Here is a 26,195-nt window from a genome sequence, read left to right on the forward strand (position 1 = left end):
AATATGCACTGATATTGATTGGGTGATATTGTATTTGAACAAATATCTTAAGGGGAAAATATTGTTTTGGGTATCTAAACATGGGTAATTCTCTTACTTTGAAATTCTAATTTCTTCTAAAAAATCAATGTACAATGTAAAATTTCCTTCTCAGATATATGTGGGTATAGACTAGCAATACTCTTCCCTGGGAATTCTCTCTCTCTCTCTCTCATATATATATATATATATGAGAGAGAGAGAGAGAGATACATATATATATATATATATATATATATATATATATGGAGATATATATATATATAATTTATTCATTCATTCATTCATTCATGAGAGACACAGAGAGAAAGAGAGGCAGAGACACAGGCAGAGGGAGAAGCAGGCTCCATGCAGGGAGCCTGACGTGGGACTCGATCTCGGGTCTCCAGGATCACACCCTGGGCTGAAGGTGGTGCTAAACTGCTGAGCCACCCAGGCTGCCCTATATATATATTTTTTTAATGTTAAATACACACATCCTTTTTTGTTTTTGTTTTCTATTTTAAAGATTTTATTTATTTATTCATGAGAGACACAGAGAGAAGCAGAGACACAGGCAGAGGGAGAAGCAGGCTCCATGCACTGGGAGCCCGACGTGGGATTCGATCCCAGGTCTCCAGGATCGCGCCCTGTGCCAAAGGCAGGCACTAAACCGCTGCGCCACCCAGGGATCCCACATCCTTTTTTGTTAATGTAGTTTTTAAATAAATATTTTATTTAATAATATTTTAATAAATGATATTTATATTAGCTTTCTAGAATAGACAGATCTATTTTGTTATGCTTATAGATTATTGTTACTGCTCTCAGTTCATTGGTCTACTTTGTCCAAATTGTTTTTATTTATTTATTTTTTTAAGCAACTCAGTGATTCACTTTGTTAAAATCTAGGCCTCACGCTTCTTGGTATCAGACCACTACACTTGATATTTGCCTTGAGCAAACTTTCACATCCGGGAATTGTAGCTTCCCAAATTTGCTTTTATACTTCCCTCTCTTAATAATGAAAAAGTCTAAATACCAATAAACAACATGCACTAATGAAAGAAGGGAATATACTACATATAGCAATAAGGTTATATACTTTTTAAGAGATTGATGACCACAGTATAAAGAAAAAGTGCTTAGAAAATTGACCAGTGAGAAAAATCATCTGTCCCTTACCTTAAAGTTATTAAAAACAAGGAAAAGAATCTCTTTTTTTTGTTTTTTACTCTGCTTTGCACTTCTCCTTGCCCTCCTCCACTACACAAACTTACTCACTCACACGTGTTCACCATCATTTTAAGTGCCTTAAGAGCAGAGATTCTTACTTATCTTGGGTTTCCCATAATACCTAACACAGAGCCTAAATTACATGAATTATAGTAAGAGAGACAAAGTTACTCTCACCAAGACACTTACTGAGACATGTGAGCAGATATCTTTGCAAACATTAGCAAGGACATACTGTAACTTGTAGAGAGCTGTGCAGACTATCTGGATGCCTTGGTTCACTCGGGCTGCTGTCACAAAAAACACCATAGACTGAGTGGTTTATCAACAACAGAAGTTTATTTCTCACTGTTCTGAAAGTTGGAAAGTCCAAGATCACAGTCCCAGGAGAATCTGTGTCTGCTGAGGATTCACTTTCTGATTCATAGATGGCCATCTTTTTACTGTGTCTGCACATGCCAAAAAGAGGCAGCGATCTCTCTGGGGCCTCTTTTATAAGGGCAAAATTTCATTGATGAGGGTTCAGCTTTTATGAGGTAAGTAATTTCCCATCAAAGTCCCCACTTCCAAATACCCTCACTTTGGGGATTAGGTTTCAACACATAAAATGGGAGGGTATGGGGCACATTCATTATCTAGCACTGGGAATTTCAACAACACTCACTGCTATCACCTCCAGGAAAAACAATCAAACTGACAGCAGCAATTATTTCATCCTGTGGACAACATTTAATGCGTATTCATGAATATTACTTGCGGTTGGGAAGTAGCAAGTAGATGCCCTTGGAACTTTAGAACTTTTTAGGCCACAATATGAAAATAAACTCTGTGACATTTTGATTTCTAGCAACAAATTATTAAATATAGAGATATCTTACTTTTATGGTTCTTTATCATTTCTTCATTGTGATACATCCTTCTATTGTAAAAACACTGATGATTTTACTAAAGAAAAAGTCAATATACTTTGGTTTGCTTTGGTTTGTTCTTTGTGTATTTATTTTTGCATGGGTTGAATTTCTAAAACAAAAAGTTTTTTAGTTAATGTTTTTCTCCTTTTAATCAGGGATATTCGTACTATGGTAGACATTTCAAAAGTGGTTGTAATAGAGAAACTGGAACAAAATATAGAAAGGGCATCTAAGGGATCCCTGGGTGGCGCAGCGGTTAGCGCCTGCCTTTGGCCCAGGGCGTGATCCTGGAGACCGGGATTGAATCCCACGTCGGGCTCCCGGTGCATGGAGCCTGCTTCTCCCTCTCCCTGTGTCTCTGCCTCTCTCTCTCTCTCTCTCTCTGTGTGACTATCATAAATTAATTAATTAATTAATTAATTAATTAATTAATTAAAGAAAAAAAGAAAGGGCATCTAAATAAGCTAGGTTTCCTCCCACTAATAGTAAATATAATCAGCACTGCATCTTGCTAGATTGCTAAATATATAAATGAAGGGACGCCTGGGTAGCTTAACGGTTGAGCATCTGTCTTCAGCTCAGGACATGATCCCGGGATCATGGATTGAATCCCACATTGGGCTCCCTGGAGGAAGCTTGCTTCTCCCTCTGCCTATGTCTCTGAACCCCCTCCCCTCTCTCTCTCTCATGAATAAATAAATAAAATATTTAAAATATATATATATTATATATATAAAATATAATATATATATATATAAATGAAGTATGGTACACATAGCTGAACAGAAAGATGTATGTGCTGAGGTCTTGATCTTCAGGTCCTCTTTCCTAAAAACAAACATTGACACAGAAATCTATTTGTGTATGTAATAAGAACTATGATAGACATGCTCATACACCTTATGCTTTCAAGTTCACAAATAAATTAGAGCTTCTGAAGCTTACATCCATAAGTGAAATAAATGTCACAATTACTGACTACTCAGCTACCTGAGCTAATAGTTATGTAGTCCTGTCATTCCTAGTACTTTATATATTATTATTTTTAAAACAATGTATTATTACTATTCCAATATGTAGATCCCTTTTTTTTCCTTTTTATTTTTCTAAGGTTTATTGAGCTATAACTGACAAATAAAAGTGTTAAATATTTAAGGGATATACCATGATGATTTGATATATGTATATCTTGTGAAGGATTTTCCTCATTGGGTTAGTTCATCCTTAAATCATTTCACATATTTACCCTTTCCTTTTCTCTTTCTTTCTTTCTTTCTTTCTTTCTTTCTTTCTTTCTTTCTTTCTTTCTTTCATGAAAACACTTAAATTCTATTCTTTTAGCATATTTCAAATGTACAAGACAACAATAGAGAGTTATGTTGCACATTAGATCCTCAGAACTCCTTGTACTCCTTTACCGGTGTCTATTTCCCACACTCCCTAACATCTGACAATTATTTTTCTACTCTCTTTTTATGAGTTTGACTTTTTTTAAAAAAGATTTCACAAATGATGTCATATAGTATTTGTCTTTCTCTGCCTGGCTATTTTTCACTTACTATAATGCCCTCCAGTTTCATTCATATTGTTGGAAATGACAAGATTTCCTTCTTTTTTAAGGCTGAATAACATTCCACTGTATAGTATCCCACATTTTCTTGATCTATTCATCTGCTAGTGGACAATTAGGTCGTTTCTACATCTTGGCTGTTGTAGATAATGCTGCAGTGAACATGGGAGTACAGATACCTCTTGGAGATACTGAGTCCATTTCCTTTGAAGACATACCTGGCAGTGGGATTGTTGGATAGTATGGTAGTTCCATTTTCAATTTCTTGAAAAAACTTCATACTGTTTATTTTTTTAAAAATATTTATTTATTTATTTATTTATTTATTTATTTATTTATTTATTTATTTATTCATGAGAAGGAGACATAGGCCGAGAGAGAAGCAGACTCCTCACAGGGACCCTGATGTGGGACTCGATCCCAGGACCCAGGATCACACCCTGAGCCAAAGGCAGACACTCAACTGCAGACCCACCCAGAAATCCCACTTCATACTGTTTCATAGCGACTCTAGCAATTTACCTACCCACCCCTGCTAGGTGGTGTACAAGGGTTTCTTTTTCTTCACCACACCAACATGCATTACTTTTTGTGTTTTTGATAATAACCACCCTAAAAGATGTGAGGCAACACCACTTTCTGCTATTACCCTACTGGTGATATTTCCAGGTTTCAAGATTTTCATTTTCTTTTTAAATCTAATGTTTTGTAGTCATCATCATGGTTAGTTAATTCCATGTTTCCAAAAGGAGCATATAAATCACCCTTGATAGTACTATACTAGAATTAATATTAAATATATTTCCATAAAAAGCAACTGTTAGATGTTTATATGATACAAAAAATATATTGGAATGTAGAGATATAGCTGTTATCTCTAATGGATGCACCCATATGCCTAGAGTGATTATAAAGAAAATCAGGCATTGAGAGTAATAGAAATTTTATAGATTCCATCCTTTATTTCATATTGTGGAGTGCTTGTGAAAGATTTCTGAGTGCGCTTATTTAGGGCTTTTAATCTTTTATTCTAGCGTGAAGGAGCAAACTAGAAGATTAGAATGTGTTATGAACTCTGGGGATTTTCAGCCTGTTAACAAACATGTATCAAAGAAGTTTTTTTAAGTTTATAGATAATAGGTTCAAAAAGATGTATTAAAAACACACTAAAACTGAGGCACCTGGAGGGCTCCATCAGTTAAAAGTCCAAATCTTGATTTCAGCTCAGGTCATGACTTCAAGGTGGTGAAATTAATCCCTATGTTGGTCTCTGTGCTGGTCATGAATCCTGCTTAATATTATCTCTCCCTCTCTTCCTCTGCTCCTTCCCCTCATGCTCTCTCTCTAGAAACAAACAAAGAAAAAAAAATACTAAAACCATTTGAATGCTCATTTGAGAATGATCTAAGACTCCCTCATCCATGGCAAAAAAAGCACTCTTTATTGTAAGGGATGGGAATTCAATAGAAAATTGTCCAAAGTAGGCAAATCCTACAGTTTGGGTCTAAACTAAAGTACTTTGAGAGGCTGTTGGGAGGAATTACCTACTGAGGCTGCATGCAAAGAGCATGGTGTAAATGAGATACCCAGTAGTAAGAAAAAAATAATTAAAAATAAAATCACCTACCAACAAAGTAAATCATTTTCCCTATAAGTAGAAAACAATGAATACTATTGAATAAGGATTAAATCAGACTGTGACACACATTGTAGGCCATCTGCTAAAGAGATTGCAATAGAGAAAAGTAATCTCATCCATTTGTATAAGCAGATAGAATCCACTACATACATGTTAATTATCCTTATCAAAAGTAAAGCAAAATGAACTCTTATCCTTATGATAAGCCAGAAGTTACATCCTGGAACAAAACACCTAGACTTTCCCTCTCATGCACAGAAGCAGGAGGAAGGGGTGCTATCTTTCTTGCTGTGAACATTTCGAAGAGATGACTCCAAGGCCTCCATGTAAGACATTTTTGGTATGCAAAATTGGAAGAGGTATATTTAGCTTTTAAAACATTTAGGGGTGCCAGGGTGACTATTGGTAAGAGTCTGCCTTCAACTCAGATCATGATCCTGGGGTCCTGGGATCAAGCCCCACATGGGGCTCCCTGCTTATTGGAGACCCTGCATCTCCCTCTTCCTCTTCCAGCTGCTCTCCCTGCTTGTGTGCCCTTTCTGTCAAATAAACGAATAAAATCTTTTAAAAAAAATAAAAATAAAACATTTAAATATACCTAAAAAACAGACAAAGCAAGCATTTATAATTTTAGGTTTTCTAAAGGAATGATAAAAAGAAATGGAAAAGTAGGAAAGTTTTCTTTCCCTTTTGGAACCAAGGACAGTTTGAAACTACTTTATTTGTATTTTCACTTATAATTTTTATTTTTGTCACTACTTTATAATAAAACTACAATTTTATAATTATCTCTATTGCTGTTTCTACTTTCCTCTGGGCAATTTGCTGTCATCTAAATACACAGCAAATTCACAGTAAAATATAAAGCAAAGCAATTATCAGGAATACAATAGAATGAATTTAAAATTTCAGTACAATATTAGCCTTGGAGGAATAACCTTTAAATATGTTGTACCGTTGGTGAATGGGTAAAGCAAATTCTTGATTAGCAATGGTCAAATATTCTCTTTCATCATACGTTATTTTTACAAATTGCTGTGCTGTCTATATTGCTTACACATTCAAATGATTCACTGTTTATTGTATTATTTTATAGCTCTTAATGAAATCTTACCAATCCAAGCCTAAGGAGTAGCTTCACCCTGGAGCTTGCATCTAATTTTTTCAGTAAGATTTTATTTCACTTGAGTCCCAGTAAATTTCTTCTGAATTGTCATCAATCATATAACCGACATTACATTTACAAGATAATCGAGGCTTTTTGTAGAGCCTCCCAGATAGAAACATAAAGGTACCCCAAACCATTATCTAGTATTGTTAGGAACTTCCAGCATGTAATAATACATGACTCTAAATATTTTAAGTCTTGGGAACAAACCCAGCCTTATGGGCTATGTTTTGCATGGATCAAAATCAATAGTTATATTATAACAGTCAATTACGTCTCTGTGGATGATAGATATTAACTTTTGTTTAGCTACATTTGAACTGGAGAGAACTTGTATTTCAAAGTTAATCATGTGGATTTAGACCTGTCTTCTACAGTCTTAATCTGTAAATGCCAGATTTCTGTTTGTCTTCTAATAAGATGCTTTTCATTCTGCACCATCCTTCCAGTCAAATAGGTTAACAAAACTGTTTTTTGAGTGTCAAATCTAGAAAGTTAGCTACTTACTTGGTAGTGTTAAAAATTAAGAAGAAGAATATCTCTCTTTTGTTCTGACTATAATTGGATTTCTGAACTCATAAGTCCAGATCATGTGTCTACTAGTATAAGAGAAAAAAAATATGCCAAATAAGTTAAACCATTAGGGAGGACTTTATTCCAGATTATTGACTTCTACTATAATAGGGACCAAGACTATTGAAGTAGGAGTCAGTACCATTACAATAAGGAAGAGGAATTAACTCCACTGAAATAAAAGGTGGAGTGTTTTTGCAAGCTATGGTAAACTAGAGGGAAAGTACTAGAGAACAGTAGGTGTGACCAGGTCATCTGTTTGCTAATAAATGCTGATCAAAGTTGAGCTCCTACATGTCCACAGAGACAGTGAGCAGAGTGCTCTTTTCACAATTATATTTCAGAGGGATGGATCCCAGGTCCTTGAGAAAAACATTTTTGGGTTGTGGAAAATTTTCTTCTTGAAGTGCAAAGAAAGGATTTACAGTTCCAAGTCTTCTTAAGTAAATGCTCTACAGAAAGGTAGACTACGAGCCTGTAGTCAGGAAGAAGACTGTCTAAAGTGGAGTTAAGCTCGGGGGAACATTAAGGCTGTCTTGGCCGCTGTGAATACAATTTTGAGGTGTCTGGAATAGTGATTGTGGGACATATTACTGTTGAGTACAGAAAGAAAAACATAGTTTAACAAATAGCATGTTTTTTCCTAATAAAATGAGATTTTTAAGAGAAATGGAAATAACACTAAATAAGACAGTAAGGTGGTCTATGAAAATTGTAAGTTTGCTAGAATACCCTTTTTTCACTTGAATTCAGTGCCATCATCAATGACTGTAGAAAATTTAATTTTCACATCCTTTGTGGGAACTGCTGCTTAGCCCTTTATGTGCTGCTGGCTTCACTTGGCTAGCCTGGGTCTCCCTGGGTTTTTCTTTCACTTTGATAGTCATGTGAGTGATCAGCAGCACCTGAAAGAGTCCCTCCAGCACAGGCACAGCCTGTCTTTCCTCTACAACAATTTTAGGGAGACAAAATCTCCTGATCAATAGAGGTGGCCGGCTTCTTCTGATGGGTCCTTCAAGGTCCTTATAACTTTATGTCTCAGGACTTCTGGGAAAGAAAGAAGCCCTTTGAAGTTTTGAACATGTTTATGAGAGGATTCAGTTAAATTGGCTACAGGACATGATCTCTGACCCAAATTCATAAGCCTGCCAAATATAAGTTCAAAGGGAAAAATAATATGCTTGCCTGCAGAGGTTGCTCTAATTTTTTCACAATGCTAACAGTAAAGTTCTAGGCCATTTTAATCTAGTATATTGCTGAATTTTAGCAAATGGGTTTGATTTATCTTATAGGAATCTGTAAATATTTCCATCATTACTGGATGGCAGTAGAAATCAGATAATCTTCTTTCTCTGATTCATTATGCTCTAGTATTCCCAAAGTGAAAATGTTTGTATCTTAATACAACTCTTAAGAGGCTTTGCCACTGCTTGAGCATTGGCATCTAAAGAGGCAAACACTTCTTCAGACCATCTAGCTATCATCATACCATAACTAGAAAATAATCTCTTACATTCCATTCCACAGGAATTAATTCTACAAACCAAATGACACCAGAATTCTAGAGAAGTTGGTTGGGGGAAATGGCCTACACAGAACTTGGGAGTGGCCTCTAAAGGATTCTGCTGACAAACTTTTATTTCTTTAATATATTTTGATTAATGTCATCTTTTAGGTAGATGTACTGAGAGTCTAATGCCTTTAAAAATCCCTCTTTTACTTAGATGATTATTTTGATGGCACAATATTGCTAACCAAGAAATAAGGACTGTGGAGTAGAAATGTTTTTGTTAGATAATTCTAATAGTTCAGGAAAAATTCTTTTAGCTCCTTTTCTGATCCATTTATGCATTTGTGTGTGTGTGAAGCATATTTTTGGAAATTAACAAAAATTGCTTGTTGTATTGAATGTGAGGCTTCTAAGTTTGAAATCTGCCACATTTAACAGTGGCTTTTGAAGCTCTGTCAGCAAAATCATTGCCTTCAGAAGTTTTCATTCTGCCTGCGTGAGCTCTACAAGAGATTTACTGATCTGAGCAGGCAGTTGTACAGTCTTTAACAAGTCAGCTATCAATTTTCCATGAGATACTTTATTCCTCCTCAAAGTAGAGAATCCTCTGTTTTTCCAAATTTGTTCTGTTGCACGAAAGACAACAAACACATTCTATATGGGGGTGCAATTCTTGTGATTGCTATTGATGAGGCTGCTTGTGCCAGCTTAGTTCTAGGCAAAATGTTAGTTTCCAAAATTTCATAAGTCAGCAGACCATGCAAAGCCTTAAGTTGGCCACTTTAATCCCAATACATGACCCATCAGCAAACATTATGAAATTGTCATTACAAACAAGAATATCAGACAAACCAAGTCAGAGTCAGAGGCTAGTGTCTTCTATTGCCATTGAACAGTTATGATCATCTATTTGATTAGGATCTGGCAAAAAAAAAAAAAAAAGAAAGAAAGAAAGAAACTAGCAGGATCTTACTTGTAAGATAACTGTCACAATACATAGGACAAGAAAATAAGTCAAGTGACTCGAGGACTTGAACCTTTTTAAAAGTGTGTCTGCTTCTACCACAGCATCCCAGTATCCACAGTGCCCTTGTCTCCAGAAGAACTGAGAAATACATTATTAACCTGTAGTCTAATCCCTGCCTTTTAATTAAAACTAGAAAAGTAGAGCCTTTGTTTTCATGGCAACACAAATAGAAATGCTTTTCAAAAATTCAGAATCCCCCAATGCTGAGACGATCCTGAGCAGTTATGCGATTGCTCTCTCAGAGTTTTGCCCACTGTACAAAGATTTGGATATATTGTCTACAATATCCTGCTTGTCCCCCAAGTTGGCTAAGTAGTTTTTATGTAATCAGGTTTTTCATTTGCAAAATTGGCTGGCTCCTATATTGTATCAATTTGGGCCTTCAGCATCAACAACTATCCTGAATATTTTACCTCAGTCTGGGAGTGGTGTGGTTTATGGAGTGAGGCTTTGTGCCCTTGTGAACAGAGGAAATTGTAACAAAGTCAAAGCATCAGTTCCACTTTGGTTTTTAGGTTCTCATACTACCAGCAAACCATCTATATATTGAATATCTATGGATCCTTCTGGTGGGAGAGCTCTCTAAGTTTTCCTGTAAATGACTAGAGAAATAGTAGGAAAGTACTGAAACCCTTGAGATCTTTTTTTGCCATAAATACTGCACTGCTCCATAAGTAAAAGTAAATGAGATTTAGACTTTCCATGAGGGGAATTAGAAAAAAAAAAATAATAAAATAATAAAAAAACAGAAAACAGAAAATAGATAAATTGGAGAAAGACTTCACAGAGGATGGCACCAAAGTTATTTATGGTTCTGTTGTTAGGAACTACAGACATAAATGGAACGACTTTATTTATTTCCTTAAGATCTTGTACAAAGGTCAACAATCTTTATCAAATTTACTTCTTTACTGGGAATTTGGCAATATTAATATTAAGGGTAAGTGCCCTTTCTTTCATAACTGTCCTTTGTTTTTCTAATTTTTTTACAACCAGTTTTTTCCTTCTCATTGATCCCTTAACAAAGGGTATATTGTTTGACATATGACTTATGATTCTGATAATTTCTATTGGTTCTATATCTCAGAGTAAATCAATGTTGTTATTCTGTGGGCCCAAAGTAATAAATGGATTTGTTTCTGCTCAGGGTGCTTTTCCAGTGTGGTGAACGACTGCTATTCCCTGCTATATCCCTTTTCTTTCAGAAGGCACACAGTGACCAAACCAGATGTTGTTTCCGAGGGTAATTAACAGCCACTGCAGATGGAGTATACAATGTGGTAGTCTAAATTTGCAAGAGAGATGTCTTCCCAGTAGGTTTAGAGGAGAATCAGGAGAAAGGAAGAAAACATGTTCCTCAGTCACAGGACCTCTTCAGGTGGGAACCACAGAAGAAAGAAGAAAGCACAGAACTGATTCAAATGATCGTTGTCCTGTATTGATCTATCACCAGCCAGAAAATGAGGACTTCCTGGGGAAATTTCACACTACTATCTAACAGGAAAAGCAAGGATATGTTAGCCAGAGGGAAAGTTATTGAAACATACATATCACCAGTTCCAACTGCTGAGATTTCCTCAGTATGTCAATTTTAAGCCATTTTGACAGTTATTCCTTAGCTTTTTGAGCATTCCTGATGCTTCTTTCTGCAATTTGTGTATCCTTTGGAGTCTTTTTTTTTTCCTCCAATCCTTTTCCCAATGTTTCAGCTTTCTTGCAATAATGACATAATGTTTTCTCTTCTTTCATAGTTCCCTGCACAGATTGGCCACTGTAGAAGTTATTTCCTTGAGTAAATAGTCTTAACTGAAGGGTTCACCTGCAGTTTTTTTTTTAAATTTTTATTTATTTATGATAGTCAGAGAGAGAGAGAGAGAGAGGCAGAGACACAGGCAGAGGGAGAAGCAGGCTCCATGCACCGGGAGCCCGACGTGGGATCCGATTCCGGGTCTCCAGGATCGCGCCCTGGGCCAAAGGCAGGCCCCAAACCGCTGCGCCACCCAGGGATCCCCAGTTTTTAATTTCTTATTTTCTTCTTTGTATTTGTTCAGGTTGTCCCCGGACTGAGTAATTCCTGCTAAGATTTGAGTAATAGTCATCCTTGCCATTCTACTCCCTTTTCTCAATTTGACCTCAGAGAGCCAAAACAAAGATAGAACCAGAGGATGATTTAGATCTGCCTCGGTACCCATGCTAGTAAACTCTGAAAAAGTCTCAGCACACTGTTAATGGAAAATAATAGAGGGTTCACGTGTCTTCTGTGTGCAACACTGTGGTTTCTCCCAGGTCATCATTAGAGGAAAGGCTGTGAGCAGGCTCTTTCGGTGGGTCATCAGAAGCCTCAGTTCTTCCGAGTTCTAGACAATGGTGGAAAGTTGGTTACTCCTTTATGTGCTGGGTCATCTTCTGGTCCCCAGTAAACTTGCTCCATCAAAGAAGCAAAATCTGCTGGCTGCAGAATTCCACACAGTAGCGAGTGAACATCCCCAAGTGTGGAGTTGTAAATTTAAAGAATAAAGAGACAGGGGAGATGGAGGGAGCAGAGGCAACCAAGAAAGGAAGGCAGGGCCTCTGTGAAAGAGAAAGTCCCTTGAATTTTCACATTTTTTTTCTTCCATTCTTCCCAGTCTCTCCACAGACTATCTAAATCATATTTAACTTTCCTCTTAGAATGATTTCCATATAATAAAATTTAGTTTGCTTGGAGTGAGGCCCTCCTAAAACCTTCAAAAATCCCAAAGGACTGGATTCTCATATGTATTCCAAATTGACAGAGAGACATTACTTGTTTAAGAGAAAGGACTGCAAGCTTCCCATAGTTTTCACCATTGATGCTAATCATGATCTTGATGGGATTTAGAGCCTAATTTATTCTTGCTTACCAAATAATAAAATCTTGAACTTGAGAGAGTGGTCCATCCAGACAGTATTTCAAAAGAGGAGGGCACACTAGAAGAAAGACTTTATAATCCAGAGTTTCTTATTAGATTGTTGTGACCACAAGACTTTTAACCAATCCATTTAATGTAAGAACTGCCATTTTTATCCTATCTTCATCACCAAATTGTTGGGGAAATATAATCAAAAATAAAATCACCTGTCAACCTAGTTAATTCTCTCTGCAAAATGCAAGAAAGAATAAAACAGTTTTAATATTGAATAAGCATTAAACCAGACTGTGATGTGTATCACAAGCAACCAAAAGAGATTGCAAAGAAATAAATCTCACCCTTTTATTGGCAAGCAGATACAGTTAATGCATGCCACATGACGCATGTTACATGCATGTTAATTGCCCTTATCCCCCCAAAAAATTAAATAAAATTCCTGTCTTTATGCTGAACAGGAAGTTACAACATAAAGCTCTGTTCCTAGGTTTAAATTTCCCCCAAAACAAGGAGACAAGACAACATCCTTCTTGATGTTCACATTTCAGAGAAATAGCATCGAGGCCTCCAAAAAAGACATTCACAGCATGCAACGTTGGCAGGAGGCTTATTTAACTTAAAAGATTTATATACACTTGAAATGAACATATGTCACAACTTCAAGTTCAAAGAAATGCTAAAGAGAAGGGTGTTTTCTCTTTCCCTTTTAGCATCAGGGAAATTTTTAATTTAATTATTATTATTTTTCAGATTTATACTTACCCTTACACCAGGCATGAATGTGTGAATCATAGGGGAACAAATTAGCAAGGGAACAATTTAGGATGCACGTGTTAGCTGTTCGTTATGAGCTATAAGTTATCATGCTAGAGGTTTGGGGTGGTAAAAATTTAGGTCTGAAAAGGAAATAAGAGCACATAAGAAAGAGAAAATATGCAATCCTTTCCTGAAAACAACTTTTAATATTTAGTGTAAGGCAGATTGTTGGCGTATTTGATATGGTATATCTGATGAGGTGTATCTGATGCACATCCTATAGTGTTAAGCTCGTACGTCCGTTTCATAATGAAATCACTTTCTTTTTTCTGAGGTTGAGTTCTCACTCTTGCCCATAAACCTACCACTCTACTATAGCTCAAAAGCGTAGTACTTATGAACTCATCAATTTGAAAATCGAAAGTTCAAATGCTACAAAGTTTCATTGAAAGATCTTTCCAAATGATAGGGAGTGTCTGTACACGTGCAGATAGGTATACATAGCTGTATTTGCAGATTCATATTAAAAAGGAAAATGTGTGCGTATCTTCTATATTTTAATAATTTTAAATTTGATTTAGCAGGAAGACAATGAATATACTTCAAAATTCCACAATATAGTATTTTATTTGTCACAGTGTTCCTCAGTGTCACATATAATCCCGTGATTAAATCATAATGTTTAGTTGAGTTTATTTGTGATAGATTATCATAAATTCTGTAACATTGGACACTGGTGACACAGCTATATTTAATGCAGTTGGCTGATGATATTTTACAGTTTTGGTGGCTGGATAATGAGTTGCCCTGGTCATTTTGAGGTTACGGGCATCCATGCTGCCCTCTGCTGGTTAAATGTTAGTGTAGCCTCCATCCAAAAACCTGAACTCTTAGGGTGCCCATTTTATTACAGAGGGAAACTTTATACCTTCTCTCCTCATGTAACTTCCCAACAATCCGCATGGTTTTAGCAATAAACTACCTAAACACTTAGGAATCCCTTCTTTTAAAAACGTATCTTTTTAGTATATAATAGAATTCCCCATCATTATAGATACCTTACTCAGCAGTGAGTCCATTTTTTTTCCCTTTTCCTACTCTTGACAGACTCCCCCTGCTGCCCCAAGGCCTTATTTCCTCCTTTGCTTTCCTCCTTTATATGACCCTTGGCTTTGGTTCAAGTGTGTGACTGCAACATAATTAATGACAGAGGAAACATGCGGTAATTTCCCTTTTTAAAATTGAGCACTACTGAATGAGATTATTAATGCATAGATTCAGTGATGCTCCATCAAACCACCAACATGTTCTTTAAGATAAAATTATTTGCAGTAAAAACAATACATAACATAGGTAGTCTGATATCAATACTGCAAAGGGATATATTATATTCCTTGCCATTTTATTGTTTTGGACAGTGCTTAAATATTTTTCATAATATTTCTTCAGAACAAAGTTCTGTAAAACTTGAAAGGTTAAAATGAAGAGCGTTGTTGGTGTCTAAAAAAAATTAAAGATATTTTAGATCCTCTTTTTCTTTTCAGTTCAAAAAGAAGTATAAGATTCTCTGATAGTCTAAAATTTAATATCTTGCCTCAGGGTTATAAAAGACCTAATCTAGTTAAACACATGAAATGGTACTTACTTATAATAAATCTTGATCACTAAATTGTGCTGTTTGTTCTATTACAACAACGCAGAGCCTTGCAAGTTTATCTGACATTTTTTTTTTCTAGCCAAGAAAGTACTGAGAAATAGTTCTGCCTCATAATTTTCATGCAGAGAGTGTTTTAATAACCCATTTTTCTCTTCTCCGTCCATCTCTTTTTTAGGCTGACTGGAAGCTTTGTGCCAGACTTGATAGTGAGCATGAGTAGCCAAATGTGGCTGCATCTTCAAACAGATGAAAGTGTCGGCTCTGTTGGCTTCAAGGTTAACTACAAAGGTAATGATGAATTGCTACTATGGGAAATATGTTATCTTAATATTACCAGAGAATGCTTTTAAATTCAAGTTTAATTGCATCTACAACATAAAAGTTTCCCAAAACACAAGCAAGAATATATTCTAACAAAATAACTCTCTTTTTACATTAACTATCAATGTTTATTTCACTTTTCTTTAAAAAAACATAGGCCTACCTTCCCCGCCATTACAATGTGTCTATTTTGCATACTTCATATTTCTTCCAGTCCACTATACCATCCCTATACGTTAGTCACTCTGGACCTCTAGGCTTTCCCAGAATAGACAATGTAATTTTATACACCTTATACACGTTGCCTGGGAAAAATGATATATTAAAGATTTATTACTTAAATTTAAGGTAAAGGACTTAATTCCTCAAAGAATACAGATACCATTTTTTGAGGGGGTGGGAGAGATCTACCAGTCATCTTCTCAGATCAAATTCTTAGACCACAGATATGTTAAATTGCTACTGCCCATCCCAGGGTTGGTAGTGATGCAGCCTGATGATTAATTACATGTGTACTAGAAAACCTCTTGTTCTAGTTTCATTTATAAGAGATAGATAGAAGCGTTATAAAATCATAAATATTCTTGGCACATGATGAACCTTAATTAAACTCAAATAGAGACAATGGATATATGCATATAAAATATATATTAGAAAAGCAAATATAGAATTCTGACTGAAAAATATGTCTATGTTAATAAATTCAATTGAAATCTATACCTTAAGAAATGAAAATGTGTAAGAAACCATTGGAACATTATCTGGCTTGATTTTATTATTTCTGTTGTGATAAAAATCATCATTCTCTATCTTCTCAATCTAAACAATAGCTGTATAAAATTATCTTACTTGCACAATAATAATTTTTAATCAGTTTCCTTTTTCAAACATTGGCTTGCCATGCCTTTGAATCTGGACACATGGAAATGAATGCATGATGTTGTCAGGGAAACAAAACACATGCATTCTGTGTTCTTAACTTGTGACTGAATTTGGTACTATATTAATTTGAATAGTTCAGGAAAAATGTATAAATGTCAGTTAAAAAAATAAAAAGGTTACCCTGATTATAATTTTAAATATATCCCTCCTCCCTTTAAAAACCCAACATCTATCCTCAGTAAATAAAACAAAATTACAAAGTTTAAAGAATGGTCAGCTTCAATCGAAAGTATCTATGTTATGAAGTTTTCATTTAAATTTTTTTTTCCATTCCAAATGGCTAAATGAAACTGGCATCCTTGTATTCCTCTTGGTTTTATCATTTTCTTCACTCTGTGGAGGTTACCTGTCAGAGAACCTATAGCTGTTTAAACCTTAGAAACTATATTAATCATTAATGATAACACTTCAACAAAGAACATATTTATTAAAACTCATGAACATGTTCAGCAGTAGGGGAGTTCTATCGATATTTACAAAGCTCTCCACTCTGCTGCAGTTGAAGAGCTGAAGTACAGAGTAAAGTTGCACAATTAAATTTTATTTTGTTTCTTTCTGCTTTTTAATTTTTTTAAAAATCCGAAGACTCTGCTGTGTGCTGGCTTCTGAATGAGTTGTTGAATATAGAAAGAAGATCCAGATTATTATCTCTGAGGGAGATCATAATATAGTGACAGAGAAAAACATAACCCAACTATTCAAGCACAAATATCTACAGAGATGAGATAGTTGAAACCAACACAGGAGATTCCTAGTGAATAATACCCTTATTCTTCTCCCTCTTTTCAATCTATTCTAATCTAAGGTTTACACTGTGAATAGTGATCTGCAGCATCAGAGAAGTACCATATTATACTTCTAGCTGTAGGTGTTTCCATACTTTTCATTGCTTAGAGATAAGATCCACAACCTCAGTATGCCTTATTTTCCACCTTTCTTCAACCTGTCTTCATCTTTCTACAGTCTGATTTTATCAAATTATCCATAATTCTCCATCCCAGCAAGTTGTTTTGTACCTTTCCTCTCTGGACATTCAAACAATTCTATCTGGATTCTCTATTCTCACTTTAACAGCATCACATCACTCATCCTTCAAGACAAAATTCAAATATTTCTTCTTCTGTGAAGCCTTTCTTAACTCCACTTTTCACAAAATAACACTTTCTCTGTTGTATAAGACCTGTAGCAGATATATACTACATTACCCAAGGGAAATATGTCATATTCTTCTTCATATTTCCATCAGCAACACTTTGCTATATCATCATAGGTGATTAGTAAAGCTGAACAAATGATTTAACCTCTATAATGTGATGTGATATAGGATAAAATATGCCCTTAAACATTTAGTTTATCATGATTTTTTCCTCCTGTGAAAAATCATATTTTTGCATTCTCCATAATTTAAAACCTGAGCTCAAAGTTGAAGCAGGGTTCATTTTGAGAAGTTTCAAATTTTGATGTGCAGATAGCTTCAGCAACTTCGCCTACTAAAAATAATTTTCATAATTACCATGCTCTCTGTTAAGTAGTGTGTTGGTTCTAAATGGAACACCTGCTAAAAAACCTTTCCAGATTTGATCTAAAGATATCTTCTATTTTTCATCTGTAGATTTTGCATGAGATGGCATTGACTGTAGATCTCCTGTAAATTCAACATGTATTTTTTGTATATTTTATTTTATTTTTTTAAATTTTAAAGGTAATGACTAAATTATGTAACTTAGATTTTGTTTTTTATATTTAATTCTAAAATTGTGTTTTGTTAATCGCCTGTGACCATGCTTTTGAAACTTACTTTAAAAGAAAATAAGGGGCAGCCCTGGTGGTCCAGCGGTTTAGTGCCACCTTTAGCTCAGGGAGTGATCCTGGAGACCCGGGATTGAGTCCTGCATCAGGCTCCCTGCATGGAGCCTGCTTCTCCCTCTGCCTGTGTCTCTGCCTCTCTCTCTCTCTGTGTCTCTCATGAATAAATAAATAAATAAATCTTAAAAATAAAATAAATATTTCAAATGAAATATCCTGTTAGGAAACCCAAAATAGAAAACAAAACAAAACAAAAAAAAGCTGCGCTGCTCTGATGGAAGGGGTGGGGAGGAGGATTGACATATCCCCTGATGATCAGACTATCCCTCATTCCCTCTGAGTGTAGGAAAACCTTAGTGCTCCAAAAAACTATTTGAAAAGGACTTTTCTAAGATCATACCATTGACAGGGAGACCGAAAATGTATCTGTGAATATAAAACGATACATAATTGCCTAATCAAGTTGTCATTATCTTTAGAACTTCAGCTTAATCTTTTGGACTATCAGGTGTTTTTTTTTTTTTTTTATAGAATTTGGACAATGACTATCTTTTTCTTTTTTAAGATTTCATTTTTTCATGAGACATAGAAAAAAGGCAGAGACACAGGCAGAGGGAGAATCAAGCTCCATGCAGGGAGCCCAAGGTGGGACTGGATCCTGGGACTCTAGGATCACATCCTGGGCTGAAGGCAGGCGCTAAACCACTAAGCCACCAGAGCTGCTCCAACTATCTTAAACCATAAAAAGGAAACAAATGTTGCAAATCAAGAAAATAGTCTTTTATTATAAATGTAATCCATTCTTATTCAGCTAAAAGTCATTCAATATTTATTATGTACATGACAGTATGCTGATTATTGTGAACAATAACAGAAATGAATGAAATACCACTATACTCTTGAGAAGTTTAATGATATTCCTTCTTGTTAAAATCAGTAATGTTCATATTGGCTATAACAAATCACAGCCATCCTGCTCTGCAGATTTATGAGTTTGCCAAAGTTATGATTCAAGGTATTGCACTAGGTGTCCCTGCTTAAAGAGAAGAATAGTCTAGCGATTTATCCTGCTCCATTAGCCTTAGAGACATTAATTTTGTTTTCTTGTTTTATATTGTCATTATTTCAAATGCATATTAACCAAAAATGAAGATAGTTTTTTTTTTCCTGCTGGACCTATTAACACTGCATTATTAACATCCATTAACACTGCACTATTTTTTTAAATATATTTTCATCTTCATTTTAGAAAACCAAAGGAACACTAAAAGGATAATTAATAATTACTAAGAATTTTCTCTATTGCAATTACTTTATTTGCATTAACTCATTAAACCTCATTAGAACTCTGAGAGGTATCAATTATTACTCAATTTTACAGATCAGGAAACCGAGTAGGATGTAAGCACTAAGATGACAGGAGTTTTGGTCTGTTTTGCTTACTGTTGTTTTCTGAGTACCCAGCACAATGTCTAAGACATAATCACCACTCAATAAATACATTTATGGAATGTGTGAATGCATGGACATGAGTATCAAATCATTAACTTACTGCAGAGCCTAGATACGACTCCTAAGTTTGTTGATTTTATGTTAATCTTTACTATATAGTATTATATCCTACATAAGCGATAAGAGTTTGGGGGAAGCAGAAAGTTCAAAGCCTGAAGACAAGCTGAAGACCCTGATCAGTGTAAAAGGTGTGAAGGCAGCACAAGTTTGAGTTAAATTACTGAATTCCCATTGTCTCATCAGCTACACATAAAACTACCCATAAAAAATACAGGTAGGCAACAAAAGCTACCTGTTTCAAATGTCTACGTATTTATTTCCATATGTTCACTTTATATTCTTTAGAAATATTTGGTAAGAAAGCTTAAAATCCGTGACAGAGGCATAGAAAGAAAAATCACCAGCTTTCATTGAGTTATGAAAGGGATATCATCTGCTCCTTTTCGAAATCAGATATCGTAGGGCACCTGGGCAGCTCAATTGGTTAATGATCTCCCTTCAGCTCATGTCATGATTCCAAGGTCTTGAAATCGAGCCCCTCATCAGGCTCCCTGTTCAGCAGGGAGACTGCTGCTTCCTCTCCATCTGCCGTTTCCCCTCAAATCATGTTCTCACACGTTCTGCGCTCTCTCTCAAATAAACAAACAAACAAACTTAAAAAAAAAGAAAACATATTTTGTTTGACTGATTTTCAGTTGTGCCATAGTGTGTATTCTCGATGATATGGTGTTAATAGCAAGCATTTGTTGAGTCATTATGTACTATTTTAAGCACATACATCATCGAATTTAATCAACAACAACAAACCTAAAAGTTAGGTAATATTATCCCTATTGCATGGGTATTGTATGGATGAAGTAATGGAGACAGAGCAAGTTAGGTAATTCATTCAAAATCACAGAGGTGATTGGCTAAATAAAAATATGACTGTGAACTCTGTTTTAAGACTGCTGTCTTTCAGAAACATATATTATTTCTATAAATTTTAGCTTACATTTACAGTTATTTAGATATTTAAATGTTAAAGTAGCACCCAATTAAAATAGATGGCCAGAATTTAAAATTTGATGAAGCCATCTGCTTTTATGGAATGACCAAAAATTTTGAAATGGAACATTTTCATGAAAGATGATTACTTTACTTAAATATTTAGAATCATTAATTTTTATGTTTTTAAGTGAACTGACAGTCCCTTTCTCTCATTGTGGAACTGAGGAATAGAAATTCCATTATTTACTCAAATGTAAGTTTTTACTAATAAGGGCATATGCCAGAGAGAAGATGGATTGATAACAAAGATTTGAAAATCAGATAATCACTTACAAGTGTTTGGCCCAAATTAAAGTTTAACAAACAAAAGACTTAGCTTCTTGAAAATGCATATTTAATGCTGGAGGTGTCATTTTTTTTAGTCTATCAAATAATATTTTGAAAGGTTAATTAGAACATTTCATAGATATCTTCTGACGATATCATAAATAATATTCTGTACAGCAAAAATCTTTTTTTAAATATATTTATGAGAGAAAGAGAAAGATCGTGCACACAAGTGAGGGAAGGGGCGGAGGGAGAGGGAGAAGCAGACTCCCCTCTGAGAGAGAGCCCAGTGTGGTCTGGATCGCAGGATCCGGGGATCATGACCTGAGCCAAAGGCAGATGTTTAACTGACTGAGCCACCCAGGTGCCCCTATACAGAAAAAATCTTTACAAACAATTCAGGCATGTAGATTTTATGTTTTTGTGTTTATAAGGGCATATTTTTCTTCCTTCTTTCCCCCATGTTTTCTCTGTCTTCTTCTCTGCTTTCTTTCTCCTTTCCTTTCATCTCTTACCTTTATTTTTGTATGATACAGCACAGATTACTTTTCAGCTGCTTTTCATTTATAAATATATCATGCCTGTCTTTCCAGTCAATTTGATTGGATAGGTGGCATTCATTTAACCACTACCTAACATCCCACAAAATATACATACCATAATTTAACATAAATCTGTAGTCATATGGGTCATTGCCTTTATCATGATATTAAAATGGTGAAATAAATATTCTCATATACAAATATGGTGAAATAAATATTCTCATATACAAATATCCATACTTTAATAAGGAAGAAGATTCTAAAAATAGTATGGACATTTAAATAAGTAACACATCTTGAATAGTTATTTCCTAAATTTTATATTTTCACTTTCCCAGCAGTGTCAAAAGGAGGCCTTTCCCTACAATGTAAAATGGAATGCTACTAATCTGTTAGGTGTTGGCCAATCTGATGTGTTGTAATGCAGTATTATTATTAAATTTAATAGCTACAGGGCTATTGATCATCTTGTCATAAATTTATTAACCACGGGATTTCATCCTCTTTGAAATTTTTCAGCTTCATGCTCTTTGGAAAGCATTATTAATGGTCACAATTTATCTACCTTTCCTCTAATTCTGGGTCCACAGAGAATTATATTTCCCTGTCCTCTTGAAGTTCAGTGTGGCCATGGGACGACTAATATGTGAATAAGTGACTGAGTCATTCCCAGACCAAAGTACTGAATTACACTGGTGTTCTCTTTCAAAATGAAAAATGAGACCCTATCTTCTAGTTAGTACAGGTTCAAATTGATGTTGATTCCTTCAGATTGTGTTCCTAAGGGAATATAGAGAACAGGGGTCCCCACCCATCTCCGCTTCCTGTATAGCATAAATAGAATGAGCATGAGGAACCTGGGTGGCTCAGTTGGTTAAACTCTTGACTCTTGGTTTCCACTTGGGTCATAATCTCAGGGTTTGTGAGATCCAGTCCCGGTTTGAGTTTTTTTCTCCCTCTGCCCCTCCCTCTATTTGTGCACACATGCTCTCTCTCTCAGGAATAAATAAATCTTAAAAAAAAAAAATTAAGTAGCATCAGCAAGACATAAACTTTGCTAAGCTTCTAGAATCCCTGGGGTAATTTGTTGGTCCAGCACAACCTAGTATATTCTGATGGATACACACATTAAGTTAGCCCATTCTTGGTTTTCTTTGTAACAAGTTGTAGGGACTTCGGGCACATAAGAGATATAACCCTTTGTTCACACACAACAAATATTTGTTCTTCCATTTTGATTATATGAAATTTAAATAATACCAGGTTTTTGGTTTCTTTTTGTTCTATTCAAATTTATCATTCTTTTTATTTATGGCATTTGGACTTGTATATGTGTTGTGCATCTTTTAAATATCTTATTAAAGTTACTCTAAATGCACACACACATGTGTATATATAAATATATATGTATATAGCATTTATATCATATTGTATATCAATTTAATATGTAAAACTTTAATTCACCTGAAATCTATTTATGTCTGTTGACAGGGTGTTTTCTTTTAGTTTTAAGGACAATTTTGCCAACAGTATTATTGATTAGGTCATCATTTTCCCACAGAATTGAAATGTCATGTTTATCACATTAAAGGTTTTTATATATGCTTGGATGCATTTAACTACCTTTTTCTGCCCAAACCAGACTGTTTCAATTTCTCTAGTTTTAAGGTTTTCTTTTTTAAATATCTTGTGAGAGGGCAGCCCTGGTGGCTCAGCGGTTTAGCGCCGCCTTCAGCCCAGGGTGTGATCCTGGAGACCCGGGCCAGAGTCACACCTCAGGCTCCCTGCATGGAGCCTGCTTCTCCCTCTGCCTGAGTCTCTGCCTCTCTCTCTCAATCTCTCTCTCTCGCATAAATACATTTTTAAAATCTTCAAAGATAAAAAACTCAAAAAAAAATTTTTGTGAGAACCACTTCCTGCTACTATTTTTCTATTTCAAATTTCCGTGACAACTTTTGTACACTTAACTTCCACCTGCGTCATAAAATAACTTTGCTGAATTACTTGTGATTTTCATTAGAATTGCATTAATTTTATATATCACTTTGATTTATATTGATATAATTATGTAATGTCTTCTCATCAAGTCATTTTTCATCTTCTTAGATTTAAATTTTATTTTATTTTTTAAAGATCTTAATTATGTGAGAGAGAGGGAGTGTAGGCACAAGCAGGTCAGAGGGAGAGACAAGTAGACTCTTTGCTCAGCAGGGAGCCTGATACAGGGCTCAGTTCTAGGACCCTGAGATCATGACCAGAGGCAAAGTCAGATGTTCAATCAACTGAGCCACCCAGGCTCCTCTTAGCTTTGAATTATATATATATATATATATATATATATATATATATATATATATATATATATTTTAAATTTAAATATATTTAATATTTTATATATATATTTAACACACATATATTTAACACATATATATTAATATATATGTGTTAAATATATATTTTATTTTCATTCATCATAGCTTTATTTCTAACTAGTTCCAAATATTTTGATGGATAGCAGTAGGATTTTTAACTGATAAGAAAGAACTATTATTATATTTTATTTTTACTATTATATTTCTAACTATTATAAAGAATAGTTGGTGATTTTTGCATGTCTGTGTAGCATTTAGTCATATCCTTTAATGCTCATTAATTTTACTTCTTTGATAATTAGGCATTGTAGTAGTGGTACATATATTAGCAAATTATAGAAAACCCAACTATTATTACTAATATTACCTTAAATATTCTCACCTGACATGTCTGAAGAAAAACTGATGTTGGATGATTGCTTTACACTGCCATTAGAGACTCGGGTGCTTCCAGTTTCTTAATATGTCTATCTTTATTCCTAAAGTTGTAGCAACATTGTTGCCAGAGGTCTATCACAGGATTGGAATTCCCAGAATGCCTATGAAATTATAGTGATGAGAGCTAGCATTTCTGTCCACTCTTCTTTTGATGACAATGACTTTGTTATTTCAACATCTGACATGATATTTGACATAATTCCTTATGATCTAAGGAAAAGGGTCTTTTTACCATGTCTGCATAGTTCTTTCTCAGTCCTGTTTTATTCTGAGCGTTTATTAAGAATAACTGATAAGGTCACTTTTCTCCATTCATTGACACAAGTGCATATTTAACTATGTCATTCTTTAAACTGTGTTCATAGGCTTCCTGATCCTGGATAAACTACTTTTCCTGCAATAAAATCTCCTTGAACAGAATATCTGATCTGTTAATACTCTCCATTTCAATTTACTAATGATTTAATTATAACTTTTGCATCTAATCAAATGCATTAATTGGACTATAGTTTCTTTTTTTGGCAGTTTTATGATTATGATAGTTTCACAGAACATGTCAGGGATTTTGTAAATGCTGTTAAATAGGCTGTGTAACATAAGTTTGAGAGTAAGAAAGAACTTAGCTATAAAATCATGTGGGCATTTTCACTTAAAGGTAAATAGCAAATTTTATTTTTTTTCTTCGACTAAGTCACTTTATGTCCTCTTTTGGATTACGATTCTTTTTTTATATTTTGTTAGACTATTTTTTAGGTTATAAAATAGTTAATAATTTCAAAATCTATTGACATTTCATATGTACATTATTTTAAAAAAAAAAAAGCCTTTTCTGATATAAAATAATTCCGAAGAGTAGATTATTTTTTCTCTCTGTCTTTGCCTGAATCTGCTTTCCTGCTTGCCGAACAATTCCTCCACTTTTTTTCCTACTAACCGAGGTTCTCTAGGCTTTAATGAACCTTATCTCTTCCAATTCTGTATAGCATTATAGGTTTGGGCTAAAATAATCAGAATTCGCTTTGATATGGTTATCAGTCCAGGATTTGGGGCAATTGATATAGATTCTAGGTGAAAGGAAATGTCTTTTCTGAGATTTTAAACTCTAAGGATCATTTAACTTGTGCTAGAGAGGAACAACTTTTGTTATCTTGTATCAGTAACTTGCCCATAGAGAAAAGGCTAAATCAACAAATGGAAAGAATGAAAAACAGTATTGTGGGCATAATTGAAAATCCTAAACACCTGAAGGGAACACTAGATCTTAATTTATTCAATCATACAAAATTATAAACTTCTTGTTTAAGCCATGGCTAGTTCAATTTCTATCACTTACAACTAAATGAGCCCCGATTAACACACTGTCATCTCTGCTGTTTAATTCTTTCAACACAGAAAAAAAGGAAAGATCTATATTTCAATTCAGTTCTTTCAATTTTAAATATATTTATTTATTTTTACAAAATATTAGCTTGGAAAAACATTATGGATGGGACTAAGAGAGTTTCTACTCAGAGAAGGAAATATTTAAGTAAATAATATTCAATATGTTTTTTTGCTTTTTTGAGGGAAAGGAAACAAAGAGATATTACAGTTTTGTAATTGTCTTCTGCCAACAGTATATTTCCATAGTGAGCAAAATTATTCATTAATCTTAGTGCCTTACTGCCATTATTTATGAATTAATTTTTGGTCCCAGTTTGTTTTGTCTTCAAAACATTAGGACAATCATGAGATTGATTGAGATGTTTTGAAAGTAATGCCAATTCTTTGATTTCAACATGATTACTTTCATACTGAGTTATAGCTTGCTTAGATATCACTGAAATAACTTTATGGGGATAATGGAAAAATTGTGTAAAATGTTTTTGATTCTTTTTGTATTGAAGCATAACAGAAGTACAATGTTACATTAATTTCAGGTGAGAACACATTGATTCGACAGTTCTATACATTGTTCAGTGCCCAAAGTAAGTGTAGTCACTGTCTACATCA

At 34.6% G+C, this 26,195-nt stretch overlaps 1 protein-coding gene across 3 annotated transcripts in view; it reads left to right on the plus strand.

Moving 5' to 3' along the window:
- The window catches only part of CSMD3 (CUB and Sushi multiple domains 3), a 1,188,176-nt gene that overhangs the window by 619,556 nt on the left and 542,425 nt on the right, over positions 1 to 26,195 (plus strand). For all 3 annotated transcript variants that reach the window (XM_041769740.1, XM_041769741.1, XM_041769742.1), the window contains one exon: positions 15,129 to 15,241. In XM_041769740.1, the coding sequence (XP_041625674.1) occupies positions 15,129 to 15,241 (113 nt within the window). The remainder of the gene's footprint in view (positions 1 to 15,128; positions 15,242 to 26,195) is intronic.

The sequence above is a fragment of the Vulpes lagopus genome, chromosome 9 (genome assembly GCF_018345385.1).
Source record: "Vulpes lagopus strain Blue_001 chromosome 9, ASM1834538v1, whole genome shotgun sequence".
Classification (NCBI taxonomy): Eukaryota; Metazoa; Chordata; class Mammalia; order Carnivora; family Canidae; genus Vulpes; species Vulpes lagopus.